Source organism: Primulina eburnea, chromosome 3, assembly GCF_022965805.1.
Source record: "Primulina eburnea isolate SZY01 chromosome 3, ASM2296580v1, whole genome shotgun sequence".
NCBI lineage: Eukaryota > Viridiplantae > Streptophyta > Magnoliopsida > Lamiales > Gesneriaceae > Primulina > Primulina eburnea.
In genome coordinates, this window is record NC_133103.1 from 14,387,609 (window position 1) to 14,404,536 (window position 16,928).

The window sequence follows — 16,928 nt, forward strand, 5'->3', positions numbered from 1 at the left end:
ACGGATCTCTTATTTAGGTCGTCCATAAAAAAATATTATTTTTTATGCTAAGAGTATTACTTTTTATTGTGAATATGGGTAGGGTTGACCAGTCTTACAAATTAAGATCCGTGAGACGGTCACACATGAGACTCACTCAATCAAATGTTTGTTTCGCATAGGGAGACAACTACTAACTGAGAGGCAATTTTAGTTTTCTGTGTGCATTCTCACCGTTATGCTTCCCTCCATCTTGCTCTCCACACATAGAACACAATGGTTGATATTCAATCCTTTGTTGAGGGTGATATAATCTACTCATTATCAAATAAAACGACGTCGAAAAGATCGTTAATCCCATCATATACCGATCAAACCAAATGTTCAATAAAAATTTGGCTCGCTCTAGGGCATGATCCCCATGGCACAAAACGATGTCTCGACCTATGTCCGAGGACTTCAAGTAGCAACCTTTAGGAATCAGTTGTGGTGTCCACAGCATTATGCCTATTACCACGAGCCAAATGCCTTGGAGAATAACACTTTGTACTCTTGTAAATGCATTCAAGAAACTTTTAGGCTGCCCAATGGCCAAAAGGGTAGTGATTAGGGACAGAAATGTGACAATTTGAAGTCGCCAATGGTATCGCCCTTCAAGTCCCATGTGATCGGTTGAATGGAGATGGATAATTAGTACTTGTTGGCTGAATGCAATGGCTTGGAGCAAATAGACTAGCCCATGTTGAGCCTCAGGCGCGATTTTGTCGAGAATAACGCTGAGAAATAATGGAACAAAAAAGAACATAGACATGGTTGAGTGTTCCAAATGTGGGAGACTCTTGGAGAGATGGTTCCTCCAAGGGGTATTGGTTTTCGCCCCACGAAAATTCCTTCTACGCAAAAACTACGGAAATAAATGGGTTCAAAGTATTTAAGTCTTGGAGGTTGGAACCAAGTCGAGGTTATGTAGGATTTTGGGTTGAGAATGTGAAGTTTGGTGCAATTGAAAAGATGCCAAAGGCCATCGGCAAAAAAGACATTAAGTTATTGGAAAGTAATCACTGACTCTAAAAAAATTTATATTACAATGAGATTTGAACTGAATATTCTGTTGTGCTTAAATGGGTTATTTATTGTTTCCATTTTGGCCAAATTCGGGTGTTTTCACAAAAATAAACATTTTTTTAGATTACTACAATCTGAGAATTCGATAAACTGATCCAGAGGTCGGGCTTGACCCGAGGTCGAGTTCGATGGACGTGAATCATTAGCTTGGGGCACAAATTGGGTTGGGTGAGATCCGAATAGGCCCAAAAACACGGGTACTACTACTTTTCTTTTTTTTTTTTTCTTTTTTATATTAAAAATATTACTTTTTAGGTATTACTATTTGTTTATCAACATTTGTCCGATGTCTTTAACCTTTTGTCTTGGTTGCGTATCCCACTTGTTCATCTACAATCTAAATGATTACAAATTACAAATAAATAATTGAACAAAATAAATTATATAAATTGACGGTAATTTTGGAATTTCATATTTGCTATAGTAAACATACCATGATAAATTATTATATTATTTTTGTTATAAAATAAATTTTGTTACTTTAGTAAAATTAAGTTACACAATCGAGTAGAAAAATGAAAGTAGTACTACTTTTGTGGTATTAATTTATCTTACTTTTGAAAACGTTGGATGATTGATAATTTGAATATGATTTTTTTTCCCAAATCCATAGTTTATGCAGACACAAAAAATTCTTAATCAAAACATTTATTTTTAAACAAAAACTTGTGTGAGACGGTCTCACATATCGTATTTTGTGAGACGGATCTCTTATTTGGGTCATTCATTAAAAATATTATTTTTTATGCTAAAAATATTACTTTTTATAGTGAATATTGGTAGGGTTGGTCCGTCTCACAGATAAAGATTTGTTATATCATCTCACAAGAAACCTAATCTTGTTTTTAATATATTCTACATCTATACTTCTATACTATTATATTAAGTGTGAGGGCCTTAGAATAACTACCTTTGAGGACACCAAAATACTTAATTCCATAATTACCCTTCTTACTCTACTAAAAACCTTTTCAAGTCATTCCATATTTTAAATATAAAAAATCAAAACAAAACTTCCCTTTTAAATCGAACAACTTTTCTAAATCGAAAATAATTTCGTTTTAATTATTTAGTATTATTTAATCAAATTAAAAATAATAATAACACATGCAATGCATGTGCATCTTTTACTAGTATTAAGAGAAAATCTCTTGGAATAAGAAGAAATTTGGTTCTCTAATGTATGATGGTTTTGGTTTCTTCAAGTATCATTCCATTTTCCCATACTATATTTGTGAATTATGTATCGATTTGCTCGATAGCAAATGAACCTTAGTGTGTATTGATTATAGATTTTTAATAAATTTTTTAGAGTTTAAAAATATAGAGGTATTCAATATATAATTTTATATATTTTATAATAATTTAGTGGTATTCATTGTAAACTTTTGTCAAGTTTTATAAACTCGTATGATATTCAAATTTGACTTTTAAAAATTTTACAAAGTCTAGATGTATTCAAAATATCAATAGACTTTTAATGACTCCGTGAAATTTTATTAATCACGAGAATTAAAATCTAATACACAACTATAAAATGTCAAAAAAAATGTTTTTGACTGTGTCTAAATATTTGGATGTTTATTTAATTTGGAAATATCTTAAATTCACATATTCACTTTCATTTCTATTAAAAATAATATAAAGTAAAAATTTATTATACTACATAACAAAAATATTATAATATTTTATTGACTCGTAAATTAAAATTAAAAATTATTATTTTTAATAAGTAAGATTTAGTTTTTTTATTAATTATTATATAATAGCTAATGTGCACCTTAATTTTGATCACAACTCAGAAATTCATACATAGATTAGTGAAAAAACGAGTGAGCGAACTTTATGATATATTAAAATAAAATTTATTTTTAACAAACATCCAACTTCAAAGAATTATATGAGATGCCACTCTGAATTATTTATTTATATAGATATTAAGATGATGTGTGAAAGAAACAGATTGCAAAGTTGAAAAGTTTCCATAGACTTGTTGGTTAAAAAAGAAGAGTTTTCGTAGTCATTTCACAAATAATGGCCCGCAGATTTTGTTGTTAGCAGCTTCAAATGGAATCCGAGGCCGAAATTAAAGTGATTGAAAAATCAGCATTTTCTGCTTTAATGCAACGGTGTGGTATGAGCCACATCTGATTTTCCATGCATTTTCTGCTTTAATGCAACGGTTTCCATCTTGTCTCGTACATATGATCCATGTATGCATATATGTTAAGATAAGAGTATTATTTTTTATTGTGAATATCGATAAGATTGATTTATCTCACAAATAAATATTTGTGAGACTGTCACACTCGAAATTTAATGAATAAGTATTTACTTGCATATAATGTTTGTCACGCATGAACTCGAGGAATCGGACCCATTGTCCCAACTTTATGTCCTTCAAGAAAATGAGCCGTCTTATTCATTATCTATCTCTTCACAAAAGCTTTCTTTCCATTTCGATCAACTTCTTATTCATTTCAGCACATTAAATAAATATGTTTTTATATTTACGATTCCGACAGTAGATTATTATGTCATTATAATATATTTAGAACAAACATATATCTTAAAATCTCCGAAATAAAATGACCGATTATTGAATATTAAGTGCATCATCAAACCCAAAATGCTTGTATATATTATTATTAGCAGTCCACCACAAATTCATCATCTCTCTCTGCTCGACTTGGCGTACTGCTTCATCCTCCATTTCTACCTTTTTTATCCCAACTCCAATTTCCACATTTCGAACGCATACACGAGATTACTCATGCAATCTTGGCTCAGTTATTAGAAATTCTGGATTTTGACGATGGGTTATATCTCTTGCAACGCAGAGTCAGCAATCTGTACCGCCGATTCGTTTGCCTCGACATCAACTTCTTCGTCTATCAAAGTTCAAGAATTTAATTACAAAGACCTTGAGTTGGCCACAAACAATTTCTCAGACACTAAACTTTTGGGCAGAGGCAGCCACGGGCTGGTGTACAAAGGCGTCCTCCGCGGCGGCCGCCTTGTTGCAGTGAAGAAACCGTCAAGAACCGCGCAAGCAGAGCGACATTTTGAGAACCCGAATGAGGTTGAGAATGAAATTGAGATTTTGTCGAAGCTCCAGAGCCCAAGATTGGTTAACATTGTTGGTTTCACTAATAATGACTCCCAGGACCGCCTTTTGGTGGTGGAATTCATGAGCAATGGCACTCTCTATGATGTTTTGCATTCACATTCTCGGCCTCTTTCGTGGGGTAGAAGGATAAAGTTGGCTCTGCAAACGGCAAAAGCCATTGATACGCTTCATTCTTTGAAACCCCCTGTGATTCACAGGGACATCAAGTCTGCTAATGTTTTGATTGACAGGAATTTCAGTGCAAGATTGGGGGATTTTGGGCTGGCATTGAGGTGTGTTGATGATTTTAAGATGAGGTCGACTCCACCGGCGGGGACAATGGGATATTTGGATCCATGTTATGTGACCCCTGATAACTTGAGTACTAAAACTGATGTTTTTAGTTTTGGTATCTTGCTTTTAGAGATTATTAGTGGTAGGAAAGCCATTGATGTGAGCCATTCGCCGCCTTGTATTGTTGATTGGGCTATTCCTTTGATAAGGAGAGGTAAATTGTTGAGTATATATGATCCTAAAATTTCACCTCCTAAGGATCCTTCGGTGAGGAAGCTATTGGCAGTTGTGGCTACAAAATGTGTGAGGCCTTGTAGGGAGAGGAGGCCCTCTATGAAGGACGTTGTGCAATGTTTGAGTGGGCTGAGTAAATTGGTCCCAGATCATTCTTGGAATGGATTTGTTAATCCTTGTTTGATGGTGGAGTCCGTGAGGCGACCCGATCAATCGAGAGGCGTTCAAGTGAATTCAAGAAGGATGGGTGGTGAAAATGGTGGTGTTAATAAGAAGGATGCTAGAGATGCAACACCCTTCAATATTCCTGGGAGAGTGTACTCCGACCTGGGGTTTAGGAGCAATTTGATGGAGTTGATGGCTGGTCCTAAAGGCGAATCTAGTTTTCACAATGAGGATGATGGTTTAGGACCTAAGATGGAATCAACTAAGCATCTTCCTAGTTTTAGATTTGATAGTAAACGGTTCGTTGGCAGGACTACTGTTAGGACCATGGTTCTTGGGGATAATAGAGATGAATGAAGACTCTTCCTTAAATGGGAACTAGTTAGTTATGCATTGGCTGAATACACCTTTGTTCTTGATTCGATATGGTATTTGATTGGACTGTATTTGTGCTTTATCAGCTGTAGTTATTGTTTCGTTGCTGCAGCGCGTCGATCAGTCACTTGTTAAACTCGTTGTTTCGGGCTAGTCGATTGCTACTTGTGTTTCAGTTGTAATAACTTACATTGATACTGAGGATAATTTATCCAGTTCACTTTGTATTCAGATATTCTAGGATCACTTGATAATATTGACAGTTAAAACATATTTCGATACCATCATGAGTTCATTATTCCAAAGCTTTCCATGACATGAATCATGATATTCATTTGAAGATTCACTTTTCTTCAATAAATCGAGCCAAATTCGTATCTGGTTAGCATCCTTATCCACTATAATAATCACAATGTGATTTGTTGGTCTTCATTTCAGAAAGTAAATAGTTTGACAACTTGTCTATCTTAAAGTTTCCTGTATATATTACTGATTAACTTAGATTCCATGATTGATGACGAACCCTACTTTGTTGAAAAATTTTGTCTTATCCATATCAGCACATCTCTAAGCCTAAAGGTTGTTGGAAATACTTTGTAAAATAATGTTGGTAGCATCTAATGAATTGTTTAAAATATTTGAGTCACATTCACGATATCTTAATCAAATCCAGTCTATAAAAAAAATGTATACTTAAAGCCAATGTTTTCAAAATCGGACCGGACCGGCCGGTTGGACCGGTTCAACCGCGAACCGGCCTCCAGACCGGTCCGGACATAAATAAAAACCCGGAAAACAGGTTTAACCGGACAAAACCGGTTAAAACCCGGTTCAACCGGAAAAACCGGAAACCGGCCGGTCTTCAGGAACCGGCCGGGTCTGTGAAATTATAAAAAAAATTGCCCAGAGATCGGCGACGGTTATTTCAAAAACCGTCGCTATATAGCGACGGTTTATACGAAACTTGATGTTTGCTACTTTTTTTATAATTAATCTTGATGTTTACTTGAGCACTTAAACTTGGTCATCACTATTTGGTTACATGTTATATGTAATTTGGATTTTTAAATTTGAAAAGTAATGTTTATTTTGATATTTGTTGTAATTTTCATTTTAAAAATTAAATAAAAACTATAAAAACATAAATAATCAATATTTTACTATTTTATTTATTATATAAAATAAATAAAATATTAATTTTATTGATCCGGTTCGACCGTCCGGTCAAACCGGTTGAACCGGTTGAACCATTTTTTAAGGCTTGACCGGTTCGATTAACGGTTCGGTTATAAAAACACTGCTTAAAGCTACATTTGGTGCCATTTTGTCTACTATTTTTCCTGCCGTGTGTTTTGTAATTTTCTTCTTCAATTTCTTTTTGAACTCTAGCTGGTGTCCCTCTCTTCTGTAAATGGTCCTCACTGAATGCTGTCATGTCTTTTTACACCTTAGCTGCAAAGAATTCTCTTTTGCTTTGGATTCGAGGGACCATTTCAATTAAACATTTTACTTCAAATTCTCATTTTAACACTTATTTTAACTTTGTTTACAGTTAACCTTTCACTTACTCTGCATGCTATTTTTCTGACTGTTGTATAGGGGAATGAGCCATGTTACTTGTTCGCTAATAGGTCAACTTCAAAACATTACCTAACCATTGTCCTATTTGTGAACTCCTAGTCCTCCTTTGAAAAATAAAGATAATTATTTTATCAAATTAAATGAAATGAAATTATTTTGCATTTTATTTTGTGATCACTGGTGGTTTTTATGGGCTAGAATCAACTTTGAAATTGCGTTTAGTTTTTTGGGTTTTTCCCATTATTTGATAATTAGTTTGTTTCCACGCTTGCAGAAATTTGGAGGATCTTTACAAATATAGTCGAGAGTCGAGACTCGTTTACAACTTATGACACAAAGATACTTCAGAAGAACAAAATTATTTGTGCTAATTAATCTCTAACATGGATACAACCAAGAGGTTTTATACATTTTTCATTGTGTCTGTATTGCCTGAACCATGCATCGTATTTGAGTGCATGTCTCCGGATTATTCTGTGTTCCACCGGGTGTGTTGTCCCACCTTTTCTTGGTTAAAATGAAATGATTTCCAGGTTTGATTGTGGGTGGTTTAACAGATCCAATACATGCAAACCAAAATACAAGTTTTCTTATTGACAGCTGCATAGATAAGGACTGCACAAAGTCCAAGCATCTTCATTTACAGTTATAGAGACCTATCATTCCAGCCAACTATCATATACATATATAAGAAATAAAACCATGAAATTTATACATTTATTACTTGAAAATACCATTTTCAGCAAAAAAACATGATGTTTTGGGAAGTAACAGTGTCATTTAGCGAAGAGCAGCATGCATGGAAATGCCATTCTTCTCACCTTTACAGGTCAAGTGTATTTCCATTTGCATGTGACTTTGAGGATATATATATATATATATATATATATATATATATATATATATATATATATATATATATATATATATATATTGATATATCTGTGTGTGTGTGTGTGTGTGTGTGTGTCTCTCACAGGAGTGAACACTTGCAAAAGTGAAGGCTCCACTCACATCAATGTTTCACCTTAATTTGATTCTCTTCAATTAATTATTTAATGAAAATGAAAAACAGCTTGTCATTTGTATATAAGTTCTTAATTTAAATTAATGATAAGTAAATAACTGAAAAAATTCAATTTAAATTAGGAGATTTTAAAATTATGAGGATTTTCTTGGAAACAAGAAAATATTTAATTTCGCTCCGAGGATAGCTTAATATATTTTGCTTTCAAAAGAATTAGTGTATCATTACGAAATAAATTTGGCAATGCACGTTTGGATACAATATAATTATTTTGTGTGCGTCGGCTGTTTTTTATTTTATTATTTTTTTTAAAAAAGTAAAATAGAGAATTCCGAAATGCAATTAGGAGGGGTTGGAAACGAGACTCCATCAATTTAGTCCAACCCACTAGAATTCTTGCTAGGTATTGGCCCAACTAAGAACGAGTAGGATCGGTTTTGGGCCATCTCATTTTAATTAGGCTCACATATCCGATTGAAATATAATTAACACGACTACAGTTTTTTTTATTTTTGACATCAAAACTGGAATTTGTAATTTTTAGGGACACGCCCAATAATTTTCGTTGTTATAATTTTTAATATTAAATTAAATCAATATACAAAATTACTGATACTATTACTCAATTTTTTTTATATAAGTGTTCGAGCTATTGGTGAAAATTATTTCTAATATCGTAAGAGCATCTCCAATCGGACATCAATTTGGTGTATTACGCTAAATTGACGTTGAGAAAAGCTCTCCAACCAACACCAAAGTTAACGCTATTTTGAAGATAGAGCTACAGTGTTGCACCAAATTTGGTGCAACACTGTAGCGATAGCGTTAAAGTTTTTTATTTTTTTTTTAATTTTTTGTATTTGTTTTCTGCATTACTTTTCCTTCTTTTTTTTTTTGATAATTTGTTTATATTTTGTTTTTGATGTTATTGATTTTTAAAATTTGTAAATTTATGTGTTTGTTGTAAATTTGTAAAGTATTGTACATATTGATTTTATATTATCATACTTGATAATGATAAACTTGTATTTTGTCTAAATAATATTAATTAAAAAATTTAAAAAAAATAACAACACAATTGAATAGAAACTGAAGTATTGAAAAACACTTTATTAAAACCAGATCACGGTTGAACATTTAGATAGTACAATAACTGACAAACACTAAAATCGTCCGAATAAAAGCCAATGAAATATGAAATTAAACATGATTAGCAAAAATAAATTATCAAATATCACAACACAATACAACAGAAATTAAAACGGGATGATAAGCACGAAAAGATTAAAACTCCGGTAAGTCGGATCCAGACCCTCCAATATCTCCGAAGTATTTTCCATAGTTGGGATTTTCATGTGCACGTTTCCTTTCATCCTTTTCATTCAGAATTCTCAACTGTTCGGCGCGAAAATTTTCACGCAATAAAGGCTCTTGAATAGAGTTGAGATCGATTAGCAAAATTTTGTTTTCTTCTTGAAACCTCGTTAGTTCCAATAGTTGTCGATTTTGTTCTATTTTTGTTTCATTTTGTTCCAGTTTTCGTTGAGTTTGTTGCATGCGTTGCATTTGCATTTCATTGATTTGTTCACGACAAACAGTTCCATGTTGTATCATTTCAATAATTTTTTCTTGTCCTGCTCTCATTGATTCAATTGTCTGTGAAAAAAATTCATCTTTCTTCTTTTTTAGCTTTGCTTTCTTCACTCCAAGTGGTCTCTGCGATGAACTACCACCAATATTTTCATCACTGAGATTAAGTTCAACTTGAGATAAGCTAGGAGACGCTGATTTGGGAGAATCTGTTGCTTGTGTGTCTGATTGTGGAGAATCGAAAAGTTCAACACTCCTTTGAATTGGATTCCTTGACGGGTTTGAGGAAGCTGTAAATTTCTCCATATCTTTCATAATTGACCATACATGATCAAACTTAAATCCTTTCTTGAAATTATCATCTTGTTTCATTAACTCTTTCGCACGGATCATCTGTATAAAGATGTTAAATTAATTGTAAATAATAAAAAGTAATGAAAGAATGTTAACATATTCTATTTAATAAAACTCACAATATCCATTTCAGAGGCACCGCTAGGATTGAGTTGTTCGATTTGTTGGATGCATGCTTTTAATTTACTAATTGCCGTCAATATTACCTGCATACGAGATTGCACTGATCTTTTGTTACGTACTTCAGTCATATCGGATGTCCTGGAATTGTTGTAGCTTTCCTCGACACGAGTCCAAAATTGGTTTCGAGATTGATTTATGCCTTTGATAGGATCTTGGGAAATATCAAGATAAACATGACAGAGATGCATATCTTCTTGATAGGAATAAGAAGCACTTCGTGCACTGGAAGCCATTGTAGTGGAAATATGGTTGGTGATAAGTGATATATCTTAGATAGAAAATTGTAGTGGTGAATGTTAATGAATGATGTGATATATATTTATAGAATGAATAATATTAGAAGATAAAAATTGTACGGTTGTGATTCAATGTAATCTAATCGAACGGTGTGTAAGTTGGATTAGATTTCTTGGATAAAAGATAAAGATCGTACGGTTGTGATTGAATGTAATCTAATCGAACGGTGTGTAAGTTGGATTAGATTTCTTAGATAAAAGATAAAGATCGTACGGTTGTGATTGAATGAAATCTAATCGAACGGTGTGTAAGTTGGATTAGATTTCTTGGATAAAAGATAAAGATCGTACGGTTGTGATTGAATGAAATCTAATCCAACGGTGTGTAAGTTGGATTAGATTTCTTGGATAAAATATTACAATGCATGTGACTTCTTAGTGTTATTATATAATATCGCTATGATAAGGTAATGAATTCAATCAATCTACATAATGAATTATCAAAATTTTCATTTCTATCATTCATCGTCCTCTACTTCGGATGATGAATTCGATTCACATCTTGAAACTCAATTTGAGTCTCTTAATGAAACAGAGAACTTATTAGGGATTCTAGCTGCTAATAACACTGTTTTAGCGGCCACATATGTTGAGCAAAATGAATCCGAAGTTAGACATGGCGGATCGATTCCCGGTCATATCGTTATTCAACGTGATCGTGAAATGGCCGATCGTAATCTATTCAACGATTATTTTGCTGAGCATCCAAGATATAATGAAATAATGTTTCGGAGACGTTTTCGGATGTCACGAGGACTTTTTCTTCGTATCGCTGATGCTGTGAAGAATCACGACCATTACTTCACACAACGAGTAGATGGTCTCGGGCGAGTCGGACTTTCAACTAATCAGAAAATTACAGCTGCAATGCGGATGTTGGCATATGGTACACCTGCTGATGCTGCTGATGAATATATAAAGATTGGAGAATCTACCACAATTCAATGCCTTCAACGTTTTTGTCGATCTGTTGTAGAGGTGTTTGCGGAACGATACCTAAGGTCACCTACCCCTTCCGATATTGATAGACTACTACGTATCGGTGAAAAACGTGGATTTCCTGGAATGCTGGGAAGCCTCGATTGCATGCATTGGAAATGGAAAAATTGCCCCACAGCATGGGCAGGACAGTATGCAGGCCGTAGTGGATCTCCGACAATTATCTTGGAAGCAGTCGCTGATTATGATCTTTGGATATGGCATGCATTTTTTGGCATGCCAGGATCTAATAATGACATTAATGTTCTTGAGGCATCAAATCTATTTTCAAATCTTGCACAAGGTATAGCTCCTCCGGCACATTACTTTATTGGTGGAAAAGAGTATCATCAAGGATATTACTTAGCCGATGGCATATATCCGAAATGGTCAACTCTTGTGCAAACAATTCATGATCCACGCGGTCCGAAAAAAAAATATTTTGCAATGAAACAAGAGTCTTGTAGAAAAGATGTTGAACGGGCGTTTGGAGTTCTTCAATCACGATTTGCGATTGTAGCATCTCCGGCACGTGCTTGGCAGAAGAGACACCTACAAGACATAATGACCGCATGTATTATAATGCATAATATGATTATCGAGGATGAACGAGACTTGGATACACCAATCCAAGATGTGATGGAATCACCGCCTCTGAATGTGGAAATTGTTACAAATCAAAACATAAGATTTCAACAATTTCTTGCTCGATTTAAAAAAATTAAAGATAAAGAGGCTCATTTCTCACTACGTGATGCACTAATCGACCATTTGTGGGATTTATATAGTCATTCAGTTAGTTAGAAGTTCGATATTTGTGTTTCATTTCTATTTCATAAGCTTTATTTTAGTATTTTTAATGCTTCTTGTTATGGTTGTGATTTAATGTATAATTTAGTTGAAAGCAAGTGGTATGTCTTATAATTCGTTATAAAACTCGGTGGTGCATTTCATTATTCGATTATAATATTATAATTTCAATTAATTGATTCGATGGATGTTATACATATATTTAAAAGACCAATTATAGTTATATATTTTTTAATTTTTCAATTGTATTTAATATATTTCACTATTTAAAATAATAAATTTCAAATTTCAAATTTTTATTTAAATTTTATAATCACATATTATTATCTATATAAATGAATAACTACTATTAATAATTCAGTAACAAATGAAATTTAATATTAATGTATTTTTAATTAATATGTTACATTTATTTTGTGGAATGAATATTAGTTATAGTAAATAAAATATTAGAGAATATTCCGGGAATATTCTTTTTAGTGTTGAATTTAGAGTTGATGGGTTGGAGATGAATTTTATATTTGGTGTACAAATTACATTATTTTGAAGTTAGTGTTACGCTAAGATAGTGCAATGGGTTGGAGATGGCCTAATGACCATGGTCATAGGTTGATTCAATATGAGTCTCGACATATATGCATGCACTATTATTGATTATGGGTTCAAGTATTGAGGTAGACGAAATAAATCACTTTCCAGATATAAGATATTCTATGAGTGACGTCTCATAAACATGAGCTACGATTCATGTTGGATCAATCTACGGTCCATAACTAATAATGTGATACATAAATATGAGTTGAAGCTCGTGTTAGATTTGCTACGGCCCATTATTGTTAGAAATATAGTATCAGATAATCGTGTATTTATATACCTAAAAAAAACTTCTCATACACAATCAGATAATCGTGTATTTATATACCTAAAAAAAACTTCTCATACACAATCTAGTTTATACTTTATTATAATTTTAGTATTTCGAGTGTAATAAGAACGATCCCGTATCAATTCAATTGAATTAACTTTAATTTTTTTTTTTTTGCTATTTCTGTTTTGATGGTTAGAAAGGTGTTCTTTTTTAATTATTTAAACTGAACCGTCAACTTTTTAGGACAATGGATTTCAATCGTTAATCTTCATGCACAGTAATTTTATGCTAATGAGATAAGTTACAAACCACAAGTTACAAACCACGATAATAAAATAAATTATAAGAAAAAAATAACTTTACATGATTTATTTTTCCACGAAAATTCACCAATTATATCAAGATAAAACTTGTATGAGACGATCTCACGAGTCGTATTCTGTGAGACAAATTTCTTATTTAGGTCATCCATGAAAAAATATTACTTTTTATGCTAAGAGTATTACTTCTTATTGTGAATATCAATAATATTGACCAATCTAATAGATAAAGATTTATGAAATCGTTATGAGATATTCTTTATATCAATTTATACAGACGTTGATAAATAAATGATAACCTTTGTGAAATTATTAATAAAGAATTTGACTGAAATCAATTAGAGCTCCATTCCCGGCACCGGGCCACGCGCTACAGAACAACAATAATAATATTTGATATTTGATCCGACAAGTCTAATAGAGGTTATGTTAACCCACGTGCATGCGAGGCACGTGCTCGACACACAGAAGATGGCGTGGGCTCGATCGGGGGATTCTCGTTGGATATGAAAAAGATATGCCATTGCATGCTATCCAAATATCAGATATCCCCATCCGAAGGTTTAAAATGATTTTGGGAAAGTTTTTAGTGTTTTTCGGATGTTGATTAATATAAACATGTACGGTTGCATTTTTTTTTATATGGAGAACAAGTTAGTTGTCTATTAGATAAAATACATGAAAATTGTATATATGTACTTGGACAATCATCTCCTCTTAAATTATTTTTTGAGGTTGAGTTAATTCAAGTCCTAATCCTAATATGGTATCAGAACTCAGATTTCACCATTACGTGTTTGAGTGCTTATAATACCCACATGTTCTGTCCACAGTTGAGTTATTTATAATCTTCACGTTCCATGGGCATGAGAAGTGTATTAGTCATCTCACATCGGTTGGATAAAATATCCGGGAATTACATATATGGATTTGAAAATTTTCATCATTGAACTAGTTTTTTAGATTGAGTTATGTGGAAATCCTAATCTTAACACATATCATATATAAACAGTGTCGTACCTGAGATTTCGATATATGAGTAACCCCTCATATTTATTAGGTCACCGTTTTTTATTGAACAGAGTCTTTCAAAACATAACATCATCATCTGTATTTAGATCATTTTTAATTAAAAATTATCTAACGTTGTGTTTCGATTAGAGGATTTGATTTGATAATGAATTTTAATGATATATTTTGAAATGATACTCATTTGTGTGTATTTCAAATTCATCATAATTATCATTGTATTTAAATAAATTATCAAGAGAAAAAATCTGAAAATTCTTTCAACATAAATTCATCAAGTCAATCAAATTGTTTTGAAATTCAGAAGTTCAAATTATTACATCTTACTATATATCCTGATATTCTTAATCAATTTTTCCACGATTATGTGCTATAGACATTTAATGGCAAACTGATTATCTTAATTCATATTTTCATGTTAAACATCTTTATAAAATTAACAATATCTTCTTTTATCTAGTTTTTGATAAAAAGACCTCGAATCATTTTGTATCATCAATATCATTAGATGAATCAAAAATTTTAAAATTGTTTTTGTTTATTTTTCTAATTCCACGTCCATTAAATTACCAAGAGTGTGTCTCATATGAGACCGTCTCACGGATCTTAATTTGTAAGACGAGTCAACCCTATGGATATTCACAATAAAAAGTAATACTCTTAGCATAAAAAGTAATACTTTTTCATGGATTACCCAAATAAGAGACTCGTCTCACAAATACGACTCGTTAGACCGTCTCACACAAGTTTTTGTCAATTACCAAATGTTTATTTTCTCATTATTTTATTATTGTCACTAAAATATCTATCAATATCTCCAATCTGACTATGAGTTAAACATTCTTTTTGTTGAGTTCAATAATTGTCTCTGGTGAAAAAACGAGCGAACCAAAATACTTGAGCTACTGTACGATTTAAAAGATTGTGTCATCGAATATATTGTTGAAATTAAAATTTTACAACATATCAAAAGTTAATTACTTGAATTTAATTTTTAGTGTAGACTAATAGTAAAAAGAAATTCCAACTAGATTATGAACCCCCAAACTTTTAAGGTCAAAACTTATGTGAGACGGTCTCACGGATCGTATTTGTGAGACGGGTCTCTTATTTGGGTTATCCATGAAAAAATACTACTTTTTATGCTAAGAGTATTACTTTTTATTGTGAATATGGGTAGGATTGACCCGTCTCATATATTAAGATCCGTGAGACGGTCTCACATGACTTTAAAAAATAATTAATTAAATGATTGCATCATTTGCACCTACTAAACAAAACAATGATGAAATTTCCGAATGACCAGGCCGTATGCAAATACAACACCGACACAAAACATATTATTTATCAAAAAAATAAGGACAAGCTATAAATATAATACGTCTGTTATATACATTTGTTTGTAAATAAATACACATATCCGAAAATTAAAAATACCTTCCAATAAAAAGTGGGTCTCATGTGAGACCGTCTCACGGATTATAATCCGTGAGACGCGTCAATCCGACCCATATTGACAATAAAAAGTAATACTCTTAGCATAAAAAGTAATACTTTTTCATGGGTGATCCAAATAAGAGACTCGTCTCACAAATACGACCAATGAGACCGTCTCACACAAGTTTTTGCCTCCAATAAATTTGAATGCAATACAAATGTTCTCTTTATTTTTAAATTTTCATCTTTCCATAGTTTCTCTTCATTGTTTTCAATAAAATAGATAATTAATTTTTTTAAAAAAAAAACAAACAAAAATCTTCCACGATAATTTCTATATACATACAAATGATTAAATTTTGATCATTCAAAATTTTTGATGTGACATCATTATTTTGTTTCTTTCGTATCGAATAGTTTAATTACATACATAATTTTTCAGCATATATCCATCAAGTAAAAAACATATTTTATCGACATGATCGATTTTCCGATCGTTTTTTGTTTCTGTTATATATTCCAAGCAGTCAACTAGCTACCTTTCAATCCTTTTTCAGAATGTATGAATTAATCCAAGTTTATAATAAGGCCGTATACATGCAAAACAAATAAGCATTTTTTTGTCTTAAATTTTTGTATATGCTAACCCATGAATACGTACATAAAACATTGTCCAATTACAAACCCCATTTTCATACGAAAAAGGTAGCTGTGATTGAGGTATGTGCTGTAAGCAATAATGAGATTTGAAATAGCTGACATAAAATAGGAACTAAAGCGGACTAAAAAGTCTAATAAATACAATATACTTTAGCATTTACTTTGACAATAAATAAAAGAATGGGAAAAAAAGTTGAGGGTCCAAATTTTTAAAACCATGTAATTATACTTTCGAAAAGATAAATTATATTATACAAATCTAATCGAATATTTTAAATCATTAGAAAGTTATAATGAGATAATCAATAACTAAAAACTATTGAGAAATAGTAAATAAATTAACACGATTATTAATTTTGTGAAACAGATCTCCAACACGATCAAATTAATGAAAAATAATATTTGTTTATATTATATTTTTTTTACTTTAAATATAGATCGAGTTGATGTGTTTTACGAAAATAGATTTGTTAAATCGTCTCGTTCATAAATTAAATTTAAATTGTAGTGTTAG

The 16,928-nt window shown here is 32.0% G+C and overlaps 2 protein-coding genes across 2 annotated transcripts; one reads left to right on the forward strand and one right to left on the reverse strand.

Moving 5' to 3' along the window:
• The first annotated feature begins 3,763 nt into the window (after positions 1-3,763).
• Positions 3,764-5,577, forward strand: LOC140826749 (serine/threonine-protein kinase-like protein At3g51990). The gene has a single exon (XM_073189248.1). It carries the CDS (start codon positions 3,920-3,922, stop codon positions 5,261-5,263), a length of 1,344 nt encoding a protein of 447 aa, XP_073045349.1. The 5' UTR covers positions 3,764-3,919; the 3' UTR covers positions 5,264-5,577.
• A 3,596-nt stretch (positions 5,578-9,173) lies between these two features.
• LOC140826848 (uncharacterized) lies at positions 9,174-10,249 on the reverse strand. Its single transcript, XM_073189365.1, has 2 exons — positions 10,040-10,249; positions 9,174-9,872 (listed from the first exon to the last, which is right to left on the reverse strand). Exons 1-2 carry the CDS (start codon positions 10,247-10,249, stop codon positions 9,174-9,176), a joined length of 909 nt encoding a protein of 302 aa, XP_073045466.1.
• Positions 10,250-16,928: the final 6,679 nt, after the last annotated feature.